Here is a 21,719-nt window from a genome sequence, read left to right as displayed (position 1 = left end):
TTAATTTTTGAATATCAAGACTATTTTTCTTACCACATTTATCATGAATAATAAAAAAAATATATATAACTATGTTTTTTTTTAAAGTCACATTTGACAGTTATGCCTCATTGACTTTGATTTGGCCAAGCAATGTATTTCAAATGTTATATATATATATACATATATATATATACTATTAAAAAAATGAAATTCTATCTTTAAAGAGATTTATGCAAGCCATTTTTATATGACTCACCCCGATACTTAATGATTTACGAAAAGAAGAACACAATCTAAACACACATGAAATCAGCTAGAAAATGAAAGTGTGCCAAAAAAGGCTTGCATGGAAATGACTCATTTACAATCTAGACCTGTTTTTCAGCTGACAGGTCACCTGAAAATATATAAGCACATGTCGTCGTGTTAGCCTATGTGTTTGAAGTCTTGACAAGAATTGACTGCTTGAAGATCGAACCACATAAAAATCTTAGTAAGTATATATTTTATACATTGTTTTAGAGAAGACACTTGTGTATGTTATATTTAAGCAATATGAGTATTTGGACTTACTGTGCAAGAAAATAGTCTCTTTAAACAAATGCTTCAGATATACTGGTAGAAAACACACAAATGGTTAAAATATTTTAACACGATATACTGAACAAAAGTGAAGTGTTAACATTTTAAAAGAAGTGTAAACTAATTAGAGATCACATGACAGGTTGTCGCACATGCAAATTTCCAGATGCCATGTTGGTTTTCTCTAACAAGATTAAATCATATTTTCATATAGACATTTATATTCCATTATAATAGTGTGTCTACAGAAAGGCCTTAACCTGTTAACTGTCACCCCCCCTTTTTTGAATAGACATGAAAATGCACATTTCGAACTTAAATGGTTGTAATTCAAGAATGCTTTGGAATATAGACATATGATTGGTCTTGTTTTAAAGAAGACATTTGGCAGATTTTTGTAGAAGTGAAATAAATTAAGAAAGTGAAACAGAAAAAAAGTTATAGAAGTTTGAGTTTATGGAAATGTACAATGTAAAAATATTAATTATTCATATTTTACATAAAATATATATTTTCAAAACCTGGGCTACTCTAAAATGGCAGAAAGATCAAAGCCAAAAATCTGAACAAGTTGTGTTTAAAATTTTAGGTTGATATCTCAAAAAATGAGCTTTCAGTAAGATTTTGTTTGAGCGCAGTACCAAACTTTTTCACTAGGGCACAATCAGACTCCATTACTGTCCATATAAGGGCGTCTGCATTTCCATTCGTGTTTTGAGTGATATGAACCATTATTTTCACAATTTTCATACAATTTCTGAAGTAGAGATCCTATTCAGGAGTAGCATGGGAAGTTTGGCAGATTTTGATATGAATTGAACCTCTAAGAAACACATACAAAGAACACGCATGTAAGTCATAGCTAGCTGCCACGTCACAAATGGTGAATTTATTATTTTTTTCTAGATATTTCAAACTTTTCAGACCTTTTTTTTCCAAAATAATTGAATGGATTCTATCTTTTGAACTTTTGGCATGAAAACAAACTGAGGTATCTACCATTTTTTCATGATTTTTCATGTTTACTGCTATTTTAAAATAAAGGTCTGAACACGCCTTATGAGTATGAAAATATTCTTGTTTTATATTGATAAATTATGGCTCCTCTGTAATATATTTTGAAAATCAGTCACCAACTATGGAAACTAGAGATTGTAAGCTTTCAAATGATATATAGTTTGTCAATATTATTTAAGGTATTTACTAAGATATTATTGTTTTAAAAATATAGTGGCAAACGTCCCACCTGTGGGACGGTGACAGTTAAGTGGTTAAAACAATTGAAATTTAAGACTTTTTAAGACCTTTTTAATACCACCTTTAAGACCAAACCTGTGATCTAAATACACATTACATTACATCCGTATATGTAATATTTAAAGTTTAATATAAGAAGAAAACAAATTATAAACACTGTCATACATGTTATATATTATTATCATATACTCTCATATCAACAGACAATATCCCATACAAAAAATCTCCACAAAAGCACATCACCAAGATGTTTGGTTGGGTAAACTTAGTTTATTCTGAAGAATTTTTTTTTCAGTGTTCTATCAGCTTGTCCATACATACTGTAGTAGAAAAGTTGCTGCCTTAAGTTTTCAAGTGCAATCAATGCAGTGCTTATGTTTTCCAGATATAAAGAATTTTTAAAAAAACATGAAGCCTACAAGATCCAGCGTGTGGAGTACGGAAGCAGAGGCTGGTGCAGGGAAAGATGGGGAATGGAAAAGGGAAAAGTGGTTGGATAGGCAGAAGGATGTTGACGAGGTAGAACTGAAAATATGGATGGAGGTCGGCTTGACTGAAAATACAGGTGGAAAGAATGAAAGTCGAACACAAAATCAAGATTTAGGACATGCTACAAAGGGACAAAGTCAAATTAAGCATTCAAGAGTTAGGGTCTCTGGGAGTGGAAAGACAACTTCTAAAGAACAGATGAACAAAGAAGCAAAGGGACAATGGAGGAATGAAGACTTACTAAAAGAACATGTTAGTGTAAAAAGGCTGGATATCAGTTCCCATTTTTCCAGTGAGGCTGATGCCGGAGTTGACAGTTCGGAATCAGGATTTAGGCTCCAGTCTAAGGTTTCTTTGAATGAAAAAGCGCATCCTGGTTCCAGATTGGTGACCAGCTCTAGCACCAGCCCCAGTGAAATGTGGAATGAAAATGACTACCTTGTACTTCTAAAGTCACTCCGGATTGACCTGCCCAAAGGTGTTTTAAATCCTAAAGTCATCAGTCTATCAAAGAATGCAGGGATCATTCAGAAAGCCCAGGATATTGTAAAAGAGCTGGAAAACTTCAAGCTTCAGTTTAACAGCATTCCACGTCTCGGCTGCCGGGAACTTAAGAAGTCACTGTCACTGAAAGACAATGCAAAAGTTCTTGAAATCACAGTGATGATTTTCTTTAAAAAAAGTGTAGATTCCACTGAATGCAGCCTTAGTTTGACGCTTTATCCACTCCCTTCATTTCCACATCCACTTCAATAAATCCACAGAACAACTCGGGATGAGTATCTTCGTTTACTTGGTAATCAACAAAAAACATCAGCATAGGAAAATTACAAAATAATAAAAACGATTACTTAAAAAGAAAGAAAGATAAAGGTCAAAAAACTGTGAGGCTCCACTCTATGTATGCCCGACTGTTTCCGTCGAATACTTCCTCCTGACTAACGTCATCATGAATTCGCGCGAGAGTATTCCCAGCGCGTATAGGTGAATCCACTAATGTAATATAAAATACACTCTATATTATCCACACACATTTTAGATAATTAAACAATTAACTCTGTAAATATCTGTAAATATTCACTTAAATTTTCTCTACATGAAATAAATCATACAAATTACTGTTTAACACATAATTAAACTATTTATCAAATAACTGAATTTAGGCTCCTACATTACCGGCCCCTAATTGTTATCAATGTCCTTGAAACAATTATTAAAACTTAAATTAAAGGAGCCTAAATGATAACTAACAAACTATCTAAAGAAATATTCTTGGTCTTCGCCCTATCCGGATTAGGGTCTTTCCTTTGGAACAGCTTATACATCGTCCTCAGATCCTTGAAGAAGACATAGCTTTGTTATCGGGCGACAAAGCTCGTTGCTCTTAGTCTTAACTTTCACCTGACGAACGAAACCTTTGTTGTCAGGAAAAATCTCCACAATTCTTCCAAGTGGCCATGAATTTCTGGGCGATGAATCATCCACAATCAGCACTACGTCACCAACACTAAAGTTTCTTCCAGGTGTGAACCATCGTTGACGTTCTTGGAGCTGCATAAGATATTCTTTACACCAGCGTTTCCAGAAGACATCCGCGAGGTACTGAACTTGCCTCCATCTGCGGTTAGCATACTGATCATCCTTGCTAAACACTCCTGGCGGTAACTCAGGCTTGACCTTGAGTAACAACAGGTGGTTGGGCGTTAAGGCCTCTAAATCATTAAGATCTGAAGATGCCTGGGTGATAGGCCTGCTGTTTATGATGGCCTCAGCTTCACACAGCAAGGTATGGAGACCTTCATCATCCAAAAGTTGTTCCTTCACTGTGATGTTCAGAATTTTCCTCACCGAACGAATTAGCCGCTCCCAGCATCCTCCATGATGAGAACCTGCAGGCGGATTGAAGTGCCACTGGATTCCCTTCTCTTGCAAATTCTTTGCTATCTTGCTGGTGTTCCATTCTTTTATGGATCTTTTCAACTCACTGTCAGCCGCCTTAAAATTGGTTCCATTATCAGAGTACATCTCTTTGACTTGTCCTCTTCTTGCAAGAAATCTTCTTATTGCATTAAGGCATGCATCAGTGTCAAGTGAAGATGCGACTTCTAGATGTACAGCTCGTATGGCAAGACATGTAAAGATGACACCATATCTCTTGACTTGCGCTCTTCCTCTTTTCACCAGAAATGGACCAAAGTAGTCAACGCCGACCCTTGTGAATGGAGGACTGTCAGGCAGGACCCTGCATTCTGGTAGATCAGCCATGAGTTGCTTACCAGCAGTTCCGTGTAATTTCTTACAGCTGATGCACCTGGACAAGAACTTTCTAATAGCACCGTTTGCTCCAGGGACCCAGAATCTTTGACGTAGGTGTGCCAACATATGATTTCTCCCGGAATGAGCTGTAACATCATGAATGTGCTTTAGCACAAGCATCGTGATGTGTGAATCCTTTGACAAGATGACTTGCTGTTTGGAATCTTCTGGCATCGCTGCGCGGCTCATCCTTCCACCAACTCTGATGACTCCGTTTTGAAGTACAGGGTTCAGCTTATAGAGCGAACTACTTTTCTTTACCCTTTGATGTTCCTTTAGCATAGTCAAGTCTTCTTTGAAGCTTTGTTTTTGACCGTATTTCACAATTTCTCTTTCTGCTTCAGTCAAATCTTCACAGGTTAGGTGTGTTCCCTTGAAAAATTTCTTGAACTCATTAATTCTACTTTCTCCTTGTGAGTTTTGTTCCTTTCTCTTTGATTTCAGTTCCTTAAGCAAGTTTTTAAACTTCAGAAACCATGCCACCGCACGTTTTAGTTTTGGCCAAGATGAGTAGTAGTTCATCAACTGTTCCGTAGCATTTTTGGGCTCTTGCGTCTGAATAACATGTGCTTGAACTACCCTCTTAACTTCCGAATCATCAATGTCCAGCCTTCCGGGATCTGGATTCTTGGGCCACTGATCTTGTGCACAAAGCAGAAAACTTGGTCCTAAAAGCCAGCGTTCATTGTTCAAAAACGCTTCAACAGTCTGTCCCCTCGAAACATGATCAGCAGGATTCAAATTGGTGTTAATGTATCTCCACTGTGAAGTCTGGGAGTGCTCCAGGATTGTTGTGATTCTATTGGCAACGAAAGTCTTGAATCTTGTGCCTTCGCTGTTCAAGTACTTCAGCACAGCTGTGCTGTCTGTCCAAAAGACTGATTCGTTAAGTTCCAGTTCAAGCTCTTTCTTCAGAAACTTGTCCATCTTGACAGCAACAGTGGCTGCAGTCAATTCCATTCTTGGTATGGTAGGAGACTTTAAAGGTGCAACCCTTGCCTTTGCCATAATTAGAGTGGATTGAGCCTCACCGCTTGCAGTGCGTAGCAGTAGGTAGCTGGTCGTTCCGTATGCGTCCTCACTAGCATCAGCGAAATGATGCAACTGTGAAAAGACTGGCGCACCAAACTGCTTTGACTTAACACATCTGTCAACTCCAAAGGTCTCAAGCTGTTGCAATCCAGACATCCATTTTTTCCAGCTCTTAATGACATTATCAGGCAGATCTTCATCCCAGCTATACTTCTGCCGACATAAGTCTTGCAAGATCCTTTTGGCAGGCAGTATCACTGGAGCGAGAAAACCCAACGGATCAAAAATGGAACAGACAAGGGACAGTAGGCCTCTCCTAGTGTGTGGTCGAACCTTGAGGTTGATTTTGAACTTGAACTGATCCGTTTCAGCACACCACTGAATCCCCAATGCTCTTTCCATAGGTAAGTTCTCCTCATTCAAGTTCAAATCCTGAAAACCCTGGGCCTTTTCCTCTTCAGGAATGGAGTTGAGCAACTTTCGACTGTTACTCGACCATTTTGTAAGTCGAAATCCACCTTTTGCCAACATATTCCTTAAATCAGCGCAAAGAGTGATTGCTGTTTCTTCATCTGTAGCTGACTTAAGACAATCGTCTACGTAAAAGTTTTTCTTCACAGTTTTGGCTGCTTCTGAACCAAACTCATCCTCAAAATCTGTAGCACATTTCTGAAGTGCAAAGGTTGCAACGCTTGGCGAAGATGTTGCGCCGAAGATGTGGACCATCATCTTGTGTTCGACAAGTGCCTGCACATAGTTCCCATCAGGCCACCAAAGAAACCTTAAGAGATCCGTGTCTTCATTGCTGACTCTGATCTGGTGGAACATAGATTCCACGTCAGCCATGACCGCCACGGCCTCTTGCCGGAACCTCAAGAGAACCCCCACCAGCGAGCTGGTTAGGTCCGGTCCCTGCAGGAGCTGTTGGTTCAGCGATGTTCCTTGAAAGCTCGCTCCACAATCAAAGACAACACGTAGTTTTTGTTTAACTGGATGTCTAACTCCGTGATGAGGCAGATACCATGTTCGTCCCTCATTTGGCTGACATTCAATGTTATCCAGCTTCACAGCGTAGCCCTTCTTGAGCATGTCATCCATAAACGCAACGTATTCTGCATGAAACTTGACATCTCGGGAGAATCTTTTCCGTAGGTTCAATGCACGTTGCTCTGCGACTGATCTGTTGTTTGGCATATACAATGACTTGTTCTTCACTGGCAGGCAAACACTGTAATGACCATTCACAAGTTTTGAAGACTGAGACACCATGTCAATAAACTGATGATCGTCTTTGGACATTTCAATGTCTTCATTTTGTCCAGCATCAGGAAAGTCCAGCTTGAACTGCAGTTGCCAGAGCTCTTCTAGCTTGGCTACTGAGATACGATTGGTGGTGACTCCTGTCAATGTGTTTGTCTTCCTCATATCGCTTTCACCTCTGAGAGGCCCATTTACAGTCCATCCTAATATCGTTCTCACGGCGTACGGGCCGTCATCCACGCTGTTAATCACCTGCAGTGGCTCCATCGCCTTAGGAACATTAGCTCCTATGAGTAATCCAACCTCTGCTTGGATAGTGGGGAGTTTCACCTCCTTTAAATGAGGCCAACTGTCAATATCCTCTTGACAGGGAATATTGTCTTTGGTTACGGGGATATTTTTCTGTGAAAACACCTCTGGAAGTTCAATAAAGTGGTTGCCATCCAAGCTACTGATTTCCAGTCCATTCACAATGCAAGTGTTAACAATAGATTCATTCCCCATTGTTTGCAACAAGATGTTTGTATTGCGTCCATTCATACACAGTTGTTTTATTAATGACTCCGTAGCAAAAGTAGCTGAGCTACCTTGATCCAAGAATGCGTACGTTGTCACTGCCTTGGTTCCCTTTCGTGCCTTGACGCGTACTGGAATGATTGAAAGAGCACAGCTTTCCTTACCGGCCCCGGTGACTGCAAAAGTTTCCTTCATATGTACAAGAGCACTTGAAACAGATTGCGGTCCACAATGCTCGCTTGTAGTTGTTTCTTCACGCAAGCCTTTAGTGTTCATGTGCAGCAATGTGGGATGCAGTCGAGAGCATTCTTGACATTGAGCTTTCTCTTTACAACTACTGCTCATGTGACCATGCTTCAAGCATGCAAAACAAAGACCTTTGCTCCGCAGGAAGTCAATTTTTTCTTTGTGCGGCTTGCACGTGAGTTTTCTACAGACTGCGAGGCTGTGTTGCTCTCCCTTGCAATAAACACACGGCTTGTTGTTTGCGTCCACAGAGACAGTCTGTGTTTTTGGCGTTGATTGTTTGTCACTTTCAATCTTGAATTTGTTTTCAGTTTGGGAGGAGACAATGGCCGCCGTGAATACTTTCTTTGGTCTGAACGTCTCTGGGTATTGTAGTTTGGTTTTCTGTTGTACTGGTTGTTTTGGTCTGGTGATGGTTTCTTGAATGTTTCCATAGAGTGGGTTTAGTATATATCTGACTTGCTTGTTGACAAATTCGACAAAATCCTTGAACTTCACCCTTTTCTTTGTTTTTTCTTGTAGATCGCATGCAGACTTTCGCCAAGCTTCTTTGAGTTTGTATGGGAGCTTGTTAGCCAGTGCCTTTATGTTAGCTGTGTTGTCCAAGTCTTCCATGTAGCTTATATCAGTCATTGTGTTGCAGCAGCCTGTAAGAAACAATGCAAAGGACTGCAGTGCAACGCCATCTTCTGACCTAATTGTCTGCCAATCCAATGCCTCCTTTATGTAAGCTTCTGCTATCTTGTAATCATCACCAAAAAACTCCTTCAGCATTTCTTTCGCTTTAGCATAACCTGCTGAGGGTTCCATGTGAATGCAGCTTTTTACCAACTCATGTGGTTGTCCACTTGTGTACTGCAACAAAAACTGTAGACGATCACGACAGTCACCAGTGCGGCCCTCAATTGCATGTTCAATAGATCTGATAAAGGATTTATACTCAAGCGGGTCACCCTTGAATGTTACAATAGTGAGCTCAGGGAGTAATGTGGCTTTGTGATTCTTCACGAGGTACTCAGTGACTTCAACTTGCTGAGAAATAGCCTTGCATAGACTATCAAGCACAGGTCCATCATTGAGGTCCATGTTCGATGCAGACGAGGTTCTTTGTGGCCTTGCTAGAGGAACCTTGTTTCCAAGCTTGGGCGTAACCGGTGTGTATTGTGATGGTGATTGGTAAGTGATGTTCACCTTTGTTTCAGCTATCTGTTCATCATCTTCTATAATGCTCTCAGCTGCTTGTTTGCATTCATATTTTTTCAAAACTTCCATTTTTGCATCTGACTCTGCAAGAGCAGTTTGCATTGCATGCATCTCCCTTTTAGCCTTTATCGCAGCTTCAATTCTTTTTTGCTCGGCATCAAACTCCGCCTCTCGTCGCTTTTCTTCTGCTTGCAGCTGAGCTTCCCTGCATCTTTTTTCTGCATGCCAATCAGCTTCTTCCTTTTCTATAGCTAACTTCTCTCTTAAAGCTGCCGCCTTTGCCTTTAATGAAGCACGCTCCATTTCTGCCTTTATTCTGACTGAAGATGAAGATGATGATGCACTTCCACATTGTGATCCGGTTCTACTTGAGCGTTTCCTGGTGGTTTTTGATGATGTAGTAGACCTACTATCTGCGGGCGTTACTTGTTTATTGCACTCTTCAGCCTGCTCAGAGCGTTTCATGACCTCTTTCATCCATTCCTCACATTTCCAGAAGAAATCATTCATTGACTTATTTTTAAGATCAAACCAATTCTTTTGATCATCCAAGAATTCTTCATCAGACATAAATTTTCTCAAAGCAGAATTTAAGTCGGAAAATTCTTGTTGCAAATCACCAAAGTCCACGCGCAATTTATTTTTAACGATGTCAGCATTTGCATCATCTTCCATTAATTGCTCAATTTGCTTTACCATGCTCGTAAGCTGTGATAGCTTATACCTGCGTGCATGAATTTGTCTGGACTTGTGTTCTTCCACAGCTTTCTCAGTCAATTTGACTGTCCGTTTTTCACTGTCTTGTTCATCCATGACAAGCGAATGTTTACACACTTTTTAATGCAAATGTCAAATCCGTAGGGTGAACTTAAACACACGCAAACTGCGTTCCACTTCGTCATTCAACCGGAGGCGTCCTATAATTATTTCTCTCTCGCGCGCGCGCGGGCCAAGTAGTTTAGTTTCGTTTCGTTTAACGATCCTCAGAAGAGCAAAGAAAGCTACAACTTACAGTTTCCACATGAAAGTTTCCTCCTTCCATTATTTGTCTCGATTAAGGCAGTTCCAAAGTCCGATAATCCTTGAGGAGCCAGTTTTTTGACTAAATGTAGATTCCACTGAATGCAGCCTTAGTTTGACGCTTTATCCACTCCCTTCATTTCCACATCCACTTCAATAAATCCACAGAACAACTCGGGATGAGTATCTTCGTTTACTTGGTAATCAACAAAAAACATCAGCATAGGAAAATTACAAAATAATAAAAACGATTACTTAAAAAGAAAGAAAGATAAAGGTCAAAAAACTGTGAGGCTCCACTCTATGTATGCCCGACTGTTTCCGTCGAATACTTCCTCCTGACTAACGTCATCATGAATTCGCGCGAGAGTATTCCCAGCGCGTATAGGTGAATCCACTAATGTAATATAAAATACACTCTATATTATCCACACACATTTTAGATAATTAAACAATTAACTCTGTAAATATCTGTAAATATTCACTTAAATTTTCTCTACATGAAATAAATCATACAAATTACTGTTTAACACATAATTAAACTATTTATCAAATAACTGAATTTAGGCTCCTACAAAAAGTGAAGTTTCCAAGGAAAATCTAAGAGCACAGTGGAGAGAGAATGTATCAAACACAAGCTGTGGATTCAGGCTCAGAGACAAATACCAGACAACGGCTATCTCCACACCCGCTAAATACGCTACAACACAGACAAGGAGCTGGAGACAGTTAGAAGTTGGAGACAATCTTGCAAACATTTCTGAGGGTGTGAAAGTAAATATCCGTGACATTGAGAACAGAGACTATTGTGACGAGTCAGCTCTCTGGAAGACCTCCTCTCCTCAAAGCTTCGGCAAATATTTCCAGAACCCAGCAGATGAACGTGAATGCCTGAAGTTCTACCATGAGCTGCAAACAAACAGGACAGTGAGGTACACCAAAGGTAACAAAGTAGAGTTCGGATTCATCACTGGAAGACTAGACTTCTTAGCAGACGTAAAAGGGGGAAAAGGAGAAAAAATAGTGATTGAGTGTAAAGGAACCACTGGAGACATGATAAGCAAAGTCTTCACTAAACCAAAAAATGGTGGCCGTTGTGCAGTCCTTAATGAAACACATGAGTACTGCTATCAAGTTCAGGCCTACATGTACATCTTAAACAGGGTAGCAAAACAAACAAAAGGCTTCATCTCTGACAGGGCCGTCATGGTGTTTAGACACTACCACAAGAATGGTAGCGAACCCAGAGATTTCTACTGGAATTACCTGAGAATGAATGAAGCAACACAGCAGAAAATCGATGAATTGCGTGTTTTCTGTGAAGAAGAGGTTCTGTCCTGTTTCCTGGCTGTTTTACATCTGATATTCCAGAAAGCCACATAAGTTAAGAACTTATAGAAGCCATGTCGGTAACACTTTACTTGAAGGGGTGTGCATGAGACTGGCATGACACCTTCATAACCATGACATGACATATCTCATGAAGATGAAATAAGGGTTTATGCATGTTTATGACAACTGTCATTAAGTGTCATTCGCTCAATAATGATAGTTTGATTGCAAATATCATACTGTTTAAGATGTCTTTTTTATGACATCTTGACATAAACTATAACATCATAACCTGTCAGTGTCTTTGTCATGACAACTTGACATTAAATTAAACTGTAATGTGGTTGGCTTTGACATTGGCTGTCATGAGGCCGTTATAACTGTGTCATGAATATTTTTCGTGACCTCAACTACAGTGGTACACATTGAATTTGTCACTAAAAAGTTATAATGGCTTCATGACAGCCATTGTCAAAACCAACCACCTGACAGTTTAATGTAATGTTAACCTAGGTGGTTTCTTAAGTTTGATAATTAATCTGCTATGTCATGTTTATGACAGGTTGTGTTGTCTTAGTAATGTCAAGTTGTCATAGTTTTGAATATAAAGAAATAGACAATGCAATTTTTGCTCATTGTTGATTACTGCTATTGCTGACGTTTAGGGTCAGGGTTCCAAACTTATGTTTCTAAGCAAATTGAGTTTGAATCGAAAAAGCAGCAGTCCGAATTCGCTCATTCATTTTCATTCACTCCTTCAAGTGGTCTATGCTAGTGACTGTATGTTCTCATGTCAGTTAACATGATATGATACGCAGGCACAAAAATGAAATGTAATATTTTTTAGAAAGTGTTTTATTTTTAAATATTTTTTTAATGTCACATTTGTATGATTTGACATAAACCCATGAACCGCCTGCAGTTCCAAAATATAAAAATGCATATAAAATGCATTGTAATGACTTTGTATGAGATTTCCATTGTATGTTTGAAGTGATATGTAAATAAATTGCCTCAAGATTGATTCATGTAAAAAATGGTATGCCTTTACAATTTTAAAACATAAACTAATAAAGTTAGTGTTTTTTATTTGAGTGTCTGCCCCCGCTCAACGTCACTTTTTCATTTCTCTATGCTCTCTTTGGTCTTGCTTACTGAAAGGGTAACATGTCTATTGCAGTGGTCCATTGCCCATTCATGTAGTCCACCCAGAGCAGTTTTTTTGAGAGGCTGTATAAATGCTACACACACAATTTAAGACAATTTCAGCGAGCAAATATTCAGCATTGTATCTATTCAAAGCATTTTAGTTGGTCTGTATGTGCAATAGTTCACCGACCTCTGATGTCAGTGGCAGGGGATGGGCATGCAAGACCCCTGTCAGTCAAAAGGCAGCAGGAGACAAGAAAGGATGTAAGGAGAGATTAAATTGAGAGAGCAGGGGGCAGAGAGAAGAGAGAGAGAGAGAGAGAGAGAGAGAGAGAGAGAGAGTTAATTTCCTATCAGGAGTGCTGTGGCTGTCTGTAATAAACACTTACCATGGAGGGGAGAAACGAGAAGTTTTTCTCCAGAAAAAGAAGTTTCACATTCGAAGCTTACGGAGGGTGAGTGAATAAGACAAAAAGCATTCAGTCACTACTGTAATTTGAATACAATGTTGACTGAATTAACAAATTCTTAAGAAGTTCCATCTTTATTCTGTTCACAGGATTGACAAGTTCATCACTGGAAATGAGAGCAGGTCAGTTTACAGTTTGGGTTTGTTGCTGTTCTCAGGTGTTTGAACTCAGTTATCGCATGCTGATACATAAAAAGAGTGGTTAAATAAAAAACAGATTTGTGAGCTTTGGTGGAACTAAAGGTGTGAGAATAAACACGAAACGCACGTGATCGTTGACGTTGTCATAGGGTGAATCCCATAGATATGTATATAAAGGCTAGATGTGTCACGGCGGAGTTTCCATCGTCATCACCGGCGGCCATCTTGTCACAGACAAGCTGATTTAAGATGAGTGATCAGCACGAACACAAATACTCTTATCTCGTTGAAATCTTAACGGATTTACAAACGGTTTGGTTTCTTACAAACGGTATTAACGTGGCTATAATTATCTGGATGATTTTTTTATTTATACACTTTTTATTCATAAGTATGCAGTGTAATAACTACATCTCTGATATTTATAACAAAACAAACCGTTTGAAAATCGGTAGAAAATTGAGCAAGTCATGGTCATTTAAATAGTACATGTACCATTAACACAGTGTTACGAGTGAGCGAGCTACCTGTGACAAGATGGCCGCCAGGTGCAGACGTCGACCTCCATTGGCCAGCAGCGTGGACGACATATCTAGCCTTTATACATATGGTGAATCCGGCCAATCGTGGAACAGCTGTGACATCATCAGAGCTTGTGCAGCCACTTGAGAGGCTGCGCTTGTTGAGTCCTCCGGCTACTCTCGAATCGCTCTCACGGTACTTACAGTAGCATACGGTAGCATTGACAAATAAACCAGCAGACGCAATATAAATAATATTTTGGAAAGACACTTAAAAGCTTTACTTGCAGAAAATACAGTTTCATCAGAATCATCCTTAAACTTAAACCAGAACTTGGTAAAACATATTTATTTCAAAAATGTTTCAAACCTCTCAAATATTCTTGTTCATTTCCTTGAAAGTTTAGTCCAAAAAAATAAGTCTTAATACAATTTTTCACTCTATGAGCTTCTCTAAAACTGTTCCTGTTGGACAACGTGGACTTGATGCTTATAAGCTCACACACCTTAAAATGTGGCTGTAAGTGAGAGAAATCAGCCACAGACTGACAGTACACACGCCAAAAGCATAAAAAAATAACAATCAGTGAATGTGAGCAGCATATTGTACCGTGTTACATAAAACAGTGCACCGGATGACAGGATGTGGTTTCTCATTACGTCAAGACTTGCACTGAAAAACAAGTGTAATTTGTGCTGCGGTTGGATGTGCTCCAAACACTTTTTTTCTTTTCTTTGTTACATTTTAAATGTGAGTTTTGCGAACATTAAAAGTGAACATTAAACATTACATTTGATTTTTTTTTTGCAAGATCTGAAAAAAGTGTCTTTATTTATAGCTGATCTGATGCACCTCTGTTTTCATCCTCTATTAACGAAGATCCTTCAGGAGGAGGTGTTGAACGTTGACTAGGATCCCCCATTTCCACTTGTTCAGCTTCAGTTTCTTTGGTTTCTGCTTGGTGGCAGCACCTCTTACATCCATAGAAAAACAAAGGCACAGAGCTTAAACCCAACATGCTCAGTGCACATATCTGTGAAAGTGAAAATATGTGTTATTTGAAGCATGACAAACGTTTTATTTAATCAATTACATCTTCATCCACGTGAAACAGAATTTTATAACCCAATGATTCATTCACCTGAGAAGTATTCCGAAAGCGAAAAAATGTAATTTGCTTTTCAGTGATGTTGTCAGCATTGATGAAAGGCTTACACCACGTTGTTGAAGCAGATATATCGGTGTGAACCGTCAGTCCTTCCCATGAGGTTTTTGCACAGGCAAAGTATTGTCCATCAAATAACAGCAGCATGATCCAAACAGCAGCTGGAATGATGCAGGTCCCGATACAGAGCAGACGCTTTGTGTTGCATTGTGGGCTTTGAATATAAAACATGAGTGTGCTCGAAAACAGAGCAGGAATCACAAAATACGCACCAGAAAACAGCAGGTTCATCTTTGGATCACAAGGACATGCAAAATCCATCTCCGTGAGTTTCTCAAGTCCCACCATTAAAAAGCCAATAATTGCATTTGAATAAAAAGGACTCTTCTTCAGCTGTTTTTTCAGCTCTGCCACCCATTGCTTGCCCATCGTGCGTGTTGCTAGTTGCAAGGTGTGCAGACTAACTGAAAGTGATTGCAGACTTTCATATCATCATGACTGTGTCTCAGAGTTGCGATTGAGAGGTGAACCTTTTTAAGAGATTGTGCTCTCGTCACTTTGATGGCATATGAATTGAAATAAAAGCACTGAATATAAATTAGTGCCATAATACTACAATTTAAATGATTACTGTGACAAGGCACATTATATAGATGTGCTTACAGTACATATAAAGGCCGTGTAAAAAGTATCTAAGAATAACAACAAAAATATATGTTGGTTACTTATGATTTGCACCTGTCTTTCATTATATGTGCCTTGTATTTACTCCCTGTTATGTTCAGTCCATTGTGTGTTCTTTATGAGTTTCTCAAACGTTGTTCCTGTGATCTCATGAGTATTTTGTATTTTGTGTTATCTCCTTTGTCACTGTGTGCTTTACAACTTCACATTAAATTTTAAAGCAGTTTTTTTATTCATTAATAAACTGTAGTGTTATTACGTGTTATTGGATGTGTTTGTCTTGGGGTATGTCTTTTACTTTAAGTTCGAGAAGTCACATGTTCAAGAATTGCCCTCTGTCTCTCGGTTGATATAATTTAGAAACATATTTTTCCCCCCTTTCTTAAAAATGGAAAAACATTCAGGCTATCTGAGAGTATGCCATCCAAAGTGAATGTAATTCAGAAACAAAGTAAACATGTCCTTGCTGTAAATGACAGGAAGTGGTTTGTTACTCTAGATGGCAGCTAAAGGTAAAAGATGTGCAAGTTTATTTCTGTTGCAACAACACCAAATTACAGTGTATATATAGCCTAATTAAAAAATACTAACTTTTACAAGTTTATTTATTCCATCATATTAAATGCATACCAAAAAGACTTGAATTTTAAACATGAGGTTTGTGAAAAAATCAAGTAATTTCTGTCCAGTGCTGTTTTATTTAAAGCTGTTAAAATTCATCTCTACAGGGATCACCAATTGTAGAGACAGTGTCCGGAGGGGGTGATGGGTTCAAATCCACCATTTCAATTTGTTCATTTTCAAGTTGTTTGGTTCTTGTTGGTGTGTAGTACCACCTCCCGATCCCCATCCAGATCAGAGGCAGTGAAATCAGGAGCAGTATGCACAGTCCCACAAGCTGAAGAAGTACATTCATGTTTAAATGAGTACTTGAAAACTTGAGACCAGGTAATAATCAACTCATAAAAAACAACATATTAATCAAACAACATATTTGTAACAGCATCTTGATGTCATCATCATGCTCACCTGAGAGTTATTTCGATAGTTAAAAAATGTCATTTGCTTTTCTGTGGTGTTGTCACGTTCGACTAAAGGCTGACACCATGTTGTTGAAGCAGTTATATCCGTGTGAACCGTAAGTCCTTCCCATGAAGTTTTTGCACAGGCAAAGTATTGTCCATCAAAGAACAGAAGCATTATCCAGAGAATGGCCGGAGTAAGACAAACCAAAGCGCAGTGCAAGCAGCTTGAATAATTGCTGATTTGTGAGCTTTGGATATAAAACAAAAGTGCGAAGGAGAAGAGAGCAGGAACTACAAAATACGCCATTGAGAACAGCAGATTCAGCTTCGGATTGCAAGGACATGCAAAGTCTATCTCCACAAGTTGCTCAAGTCCCACCATCACAAAGCCGATAACGAAATTTGAATATAAAGGACTCTTCTTCACCATGTTTTTCAAGCGGCCTATCCATTCCAACTTGCTCATTTTAAGCGTCGATAAAGGGAGAAATTTGTATAATTGATGTGTCAATTTTTTATGCTGTGAATGGACATGCTTTTGATATACGCCTCTTTCAGGGTGTCATACAGTGAGACAAGCCTCAATCTAAATTTTCTGTGTGACACTGACATTTGTGGTTATGTGGCACACTAGTCGCTTTAATGGCAGTTTTATATGCAGCTCCTAAATCTAAAAGTGACTTCTGACTGAGTAATGGCGCATCATACAGAGTGTTGGATTATCAAAACCCAATCTTTAGATAGTGGGTTTGACTGTGGCTCAATATATGGACAAATCGGCCTGGGCCTTCTCCTCTAAACCTTGTCAAATCAAGGCATTTTAATCCACAGAACTGCCACTGAATGGTTTCTGTTTTTGAACTTCTAGACTAGACACTATTGTGAAAATCTGAGTTAAGCCATTTCATGAAATACTTAAACCACACCGCCTGGGATTAGTTATCATTTGCCAGTTGGTGCTGTTGATATGTTGCAATGTTATTCGTCTAGGAAACATTGGGTTGGATCAAAGCTTAAACGGATAGTTCAACCAAAAATGAAAAACTCACCCTCATTTGGGACCCTATTGCCTTCCATATTATAGATGTTTGGTTACCCATGTTCTTAAAATGATCCTCTTTTGTGTTCAGAAGAAAAAATAAATTCATAAAGGTTTGGAACAACTTGAGGAGAAGTAAATGCAAAACTTTCCTTTTGGGTGAACTATCCCTTTAAGACTACATGTTTTTGAAATGTCGAAATGAATGGCACTGAATCAGACATTTGTGAGGGTGAGGTGGTAGGCATTTGTAGAGTAATGGAAATTTCCATTATTACTAAACAACAAAAAATACTTTATTATAGTTTACATCTCAATGTGTATCTTAATGTTGGTTCCTCTTTTTCAATTTAGCAGCTGTTTTTCTTTCTCTTAATTGTGCAATTCTGGCTTTTCCCGCTTTCCATTTGCCAGAAGAACAACAAGACCTCTGGAGGAAATCCAGAACTGCAGCAGCACAGCTCTAACGATAACCATGCAAGCTAAAATTGTGCAATCCTGCACTTTCCCCAAAACACAAGCCATGTTTGTTCAGATGACATCAGCAGTGAAGCAAGACTTTGGTAAAGGGAGGATCACAGGGTCAAAAAAGTATAAAAATTGCTCTGGTTTTCTACCAAGCTTCAGTTTGCTGTGAACCATGATGTCCTTCAAGACTTCACTTGGTCTGCTTCTCTTGGCAATGTTGGCCATGGTGGCTGAATCCTCATGGGGCAATGGTATATTTACAAATTTTATTCATTTTTACTTTGCTTAGCAATACATTCACTGCACTGCACCTTCTCTACAATTTTATTTAATTTTAATAACCAAAAAGAAGTTTGACTAAGGTTTTTCTGCCTTCTACCTTACCTTTAAAGTTAACAAAATTGCCTTTATATGACTGATATATTTTCTGTCACATTTAATTTTCAGGGGGTGGTAACTCTTACAATTACGACCTCTCCAAAATGTCTGATCTAAGGAAACTATACAACTCCAAAGTTTTCAAGGCAGAGAGGATGACCAGACCTTTGGAGGGGATGTCTTTCCAAGTAGGCAAAATCAGCCACTCTGGAGTCAGGTAATGAAGATACAATGAACAGTTTTGTCATTTTAGTTTGTATTAGCACATGCATTGTGTTGAATACATGGTGAATACATCACACTTGAATAGTGCAGGAAAGAATGTGTTGAATATTATTTTGCTGGTTCTGCTTTTAGAGTGACTCTAGAAGATGGCACTAAATGGCTGGTCCATAAGGGAGATGGCTATGGCATCTCAACTCAGACTGTTGTTGTGGATGCCCGTCATATGAGCAGAAACTGGAAGGCAAGTCATTCTGTAACTCTGATATGCGTGCAACTTACTTGTATATATATATATATAAAAATTCTGTCCTTGTATAGTCTGTCTGTTTAAATAATAATAAACTTGGATGTCTTTTTTCCAGTAATAAACAAACACTGTTAAGTTGTTTTGATTGATACTGTGAAGCAGCTTTGATACAATCTGTATTGTAAAAAGCGCTATATAAATATATTTGACTTGACTTGACTTTTTGGAAATTAGACCTTAGCAATTTCATTTAACTTTAGAAGATCATTTTGGTCTCGCTAATCTTTTTTTTTTCTTTCTTTTTGTAATGGACAGATTGTTGAGACAAAAGATTTTCGTGGGAGCAAGACCGTGTCTGCTTTTGTGAAGGCTGGAGGAACGGACTACAAACTTTTGTTCGATAACTGCCATGATGCAGCCGACCGGATGATGGATGGTTAAATTCATAACTACGGTGTAAATAGATTACCAAGAGAGCATCACTTTCATAGCCTACTTTTTATGATTAATTTGTTTCCTAAATAAATAACTTTTCAAAAGTTCAATGTATTGAGTAATAGTTTGGAATGTAAACGTTTACAGACAATATCAAAATGATTCAAATCTTAAACAGGTTGAAATTGAGGCTATAGGCTAATGCTTGGATAATCATTACTATTTCATCTGAGCTGCAGATGGTGACAGAGGCTTTTCAGTTCTTTAGCTTTTCCAGAAGTTAAAGAGATAGTTCATCCCCCAAAAAACAAAAAAACAAAAAAAAACAGCCTGACAGTTGTTGTCTTGCACAAACTTCTGAATGAGACACTTCATTTTCTCTAAAGCATTCCCAATTAGCCATCATCTGACCTCATTTTGAGGTCATCTTTGACTTGACCTAATATTTCCCGTCATACATCTGAAGATGAGTCATTGGTGGTTAATTCACAGAATATACTACCTTGATGACTGCAGGACCCATTCCTATGTTGACATCCTTTGGACTTAGCCAAAGCTTCTGGTCGTGACTTCAAGCCTCACCAGCTTATAGCAGTGCATCAAGCTTCATAAATCGTTTGACCTTCATAAACAGTTAAACCTATGCTCTTTCCTGGACATTTAAGTGTGTTGAATATTTTTATGATGATGATGCCCTGATCACATCCTCCAGATCTTTCCACACACAAAAAAAGGTATTATTGGAGCATCTTTTATTTCTCTAGAAAAGGTTGGAAAGCTCTTAGACATTAAGTAATGGGGCTTGGCCTGAAGAAAGGGATCAAGCCTCAGAGATGGTGTCATGATGATGTCCCTGGGTTCTTCACCTTCTTTGTCTTCACCTGGTCCACAAAACTTCTCAATGGAGGGCCAAATCTCTAATGCTCTTTGCACAATTGGCAAGTTCTCAAGCCACTGATGACCACTGAAGGGTAAGGGGAATGTTGTTGATGATGTGAAATCCTCCTGCTGTAGAGGTTCACATTTCCAATTAACAGAGGGTCCATCCATCCACAAATAAATCATGTTCCTCAAGTTGAGCTCTTACACTCTTGAAATCACGAAAAATAAAATACAAAAAAGCCAACTTTATTAACAATAACGCTATGTTATTTTATTAATGTTTTCATTTATGTGTTCACTCAGAGGGTTATAACAATATAAATATGTTAGTACAGGATAATTACTATCTTAAAATAGATTATGGGAAAGACATATAAGCCTATGTGATATGCTTTTGTGTCAAAATGACTTGATTGCTAAAATGGGAGTATGATTGTTATAAACAAACCATTTGACTTATTTGCAGAATATGGTACTCCTGGTTTACAGGGAAAGTGTAATTTCCCCTTAATCCAGTAGATGTCACACTTACCCACCATCAAAGATTCAGATTGTTTTATTTAATGCCATGTCAGCATTCAAAGCCATTTTCATGGCAAAAATTAAATTACAAAAATACAAATATCAAATAAATACAACAAGACCGAAACAAAGAAAAACAGCAAGTCATATTATGCAAGATTTTTAAATTAACATATGATACAAAATCCAAAACGTTCAGGGAATCTTATTAAATATGACCTACCGTCACAAATTCATTGCAAGGAAAATGCTTGATTACAGTGGATTCTTCTTTTTTTTCTACACTAAGAATGAATTCAAGTAGCAAATAGCATGCAAATTATATAAGTATATATATTATAGCCTATATAGGCCTACCTTAAAATGTTCCAACAAATCCTCTGCTGTATGAATGGCCTGTGAAGGGACCCAAAATAACGGGATTGAACGTGATGAGTGCCAGTCTGGTCTGTTGCCCAGTATCTGACATGCAGGTCCTCTTTGTTGCTCTGTTCATGCTTTCGTCAAACACGATGAAAGTTTCCCTGGTTAATCCGTGGCACAAGCTCTTTTTTTCCACATGTGGAGCAATGCCAAATCGTGCAAGATACGCCGTCTTCTGCCACAACTAAACGCGCTCGAGTCCGGGAAGAACATCGCATGGAAGATGGTGTGAATTTAATTAGCCTGAAGGTTTAATTGTGAGGAAGTCTAAAATGTACATCTTACTAATCCAATTACTGAATTACATCCAAAAACGAATTACATATTTTAAAATAATTAAATAATTATTTGACATAAAATATGTATTCTTTCATTCCACAAATCTGAAAACATTAATGTGTCCACAAAAACATTATTAGAAAATAGACATTATTAGAAAATTTACGTCATAAGTCACTATTTTCCAGGAAAAAAAAAATCAATAAACCTCAAAACTGTTTCAACTGACTAAATATTATGTGGATATTTAGATTGTTTGGAAGAGCAGCATTTATTATTGGTCAATTGGGAAAAAACAAGGTGGGGTTTGTTAGCCTTGAAAGTATCCCGTATTACTCTATAATTTATTATCATCACCAAACAACTCAAACACGAAGAAGACTGACAAAGAAAACTGTTTTTGTTTCAACAGTTTAAAAGTTTAATTCACG

At 38.2% G+C, this 21,719-nt stretch overlaps 4 protein-coding genes across 4 annotated transcripts; 2 read left to right on the top strand and 2 right to left on the bottom strand.

The window, feature by feature from the left end:
* Window positions 1-241: 241 nt before the first annotated feature.
* Window positions 242-12,330, top strand: LOC120484729 (uncharacterized). The gene is made up of 3 exons (XM_089117798.1): window positions 242-475; window positions 2,207-2,994; window positions 10,471-12,330. The coding sequence occupies exons 2-3, from the start codon at window positions 2,230-2,232 to the stop codon at window positions 11,284-11,286; spliced, it is 1,581 nt and encodes a 526-aa protein (XP_088973924.1). The 5' UTR covers window positions 242-475; window positions 2,207-2,229; the 3' UTR covers window positions 11,287-12,330.
* Window positions 12,331-13,689: 1,359 nt separating this feature from the next.
* Window positions 13,690-15,173, bottom strand: LOC120484755 (uncharacterized). The gene is made up of 2 exons (XM_039680177.2): window positions 14,658-15,173; window positions 13,690-14,549 (listed from the first exon to the last, which is right to left on the bottom strand). Exons 1-2 carry the CDS (start codon window positions 15,108-15,110, stop codon window positions 14,349-14,351), a joined length of 654 nt encoding a protein of 217 aa, XP_039536111.2. The 5' UTR covers window positions 15,111-15,173; the 3' UTR covers window positions 13,690-14,348.
* A 785-nt stretch (window positions 15,174-15,958) lies between these two features.
* Window positions 15,959-16,975, bottom strand: LOC120484756 (uncharacterized). The gene is made up of 2 exons (XM_039680178.2): window positions 16,395-16,975; window positions 15,959-16,263 (listed from the first exon to the last, which is right to left on the bottom strand). Exons 1-2 carry the CDS (start codon window positions 16,854-16,856, stop codon window positions 16,075-16,077), a joined length of 651 nt encoding a protein of 216 aa, XP_039536112.2. The 5' UTR covers window positions 16,857-16,975; the 3' UTR covers window positions 15,959-16,074.
* A 1,012-nt stretch (window positions 16,976-17,987) lies between these two features.
* Window positions 17,988-19,292, top strand: LOC120484763 (uncharacterized). Its single transcript, XM_039680186.2, has 4 exons — window positions 17,988-18,148; window positions 18,345-18,492; window positions 18,633-18,741; window positions 19,063-19,292. The coding sequence occupies exons 1-4, from the start codon at window positions 18,070-18,072 to the stop codon at window positions 19,186-19,188; spliced, it is 462 nt and encodes a 153-aa protein (XP_039536120.2). The 5' UTR covers window positions 17,988-18,069; the 3' UTR covers window positions 19,189-19,292.
* Window positions 19,293-21,719: the final 2,427 nt, after the last annotated feature.

Source organism: Pimephales promelas, chromosome 12 (assembly GCF_988280905.1).
Source record: "Pimephales promelas chromosome 12, fPimPro1.hap1.1, whole genome shotgun sequence".
Classification (NCBI taxonomy): Eukaryota; Metazoa; Chordata; class Actinopteri; order Cypriniformes; family Leuciscidae; genus Pimephales; species Pimephales promelas.
Note: the sequence above shows the minus strand (reverse complement) of the source record. Positions and strands in the feature narration are given on the sequence as shown.

What these genes read in the sequence shown, in the direction of transcription:
- LOC120484729 (XM_089117798.1), top strand. Translation starts at nt 2,230, where the DNA reads ATGAAGCCTACAAGATCCAGCGTGTGGAGTACGGAAGCAGAGGCTGGT. An exon ending in TGATTTTCTTTAAAAAAAGT is followed by an intron (nt 2,995 to 10,470) that starts GTAGATTCCACT and finishes AACTGAATTTAG; the next exon opens with GCTCCTACAAAAAGTGAAGT.
- LOC120484755 (XM_039680177.2), bottom strand. Translation starts at nt 15,110, where the DNA reads ATGGGCAAGCAATGGGTGGCAGAGCTGAAAAAACAGCTGAAGAAGAGT. An exon ending in GCTTTCGGAATACTTCTCAG is followed by an intron (nt 14,550 to 14,657) that starts GTGAATGAATCA and finishes TCACTTTCACAG; the next exon opens with ATATGTGCACTGAGCATGTT.
- LOC120484756 (XM_039680178.2), bottom strand. Translation starts at nt 16,856, where the DNA reads ATGAGCAAGTTGGAATGGATAGGCCGCTTGAAAAACATGGTGAAGAAG. An exon ending in ACTATCGAAATAACTCTCAG is followed by an intron (nt 16,264 to 16,394) that starts GTGAGCATGATG and finishes GTACTTCTTCAG; the next exon opens with CTTGTGGGACTGTGCATACT.
- LOC120484763 (XM_039680186.2), top strand. Translation starts at nt 18,070, where the DNA reads ATGATGTCCTTCAAGACTTCACTTGGTCTGCTTCTCTTGGCAATGTTG. An exon ending in TGAATCCTCATGGGGCAATG is followed by an intron (nt 18,149 to 18,344) that starts GTATATTTACAA and finishes TTTAATTTTCAG; the next exon opens with GGGGTGGTAACTCTTACAAT. An exon ending in ATATGAGCAGAAACTGGAAG is followed by an intron (nt 18,742 to 19,062) that starts GCAAGTCATTCT and finishes TGTAATGGACAG; the next exon opens with ATTGTTGAGACAAAAGATTT.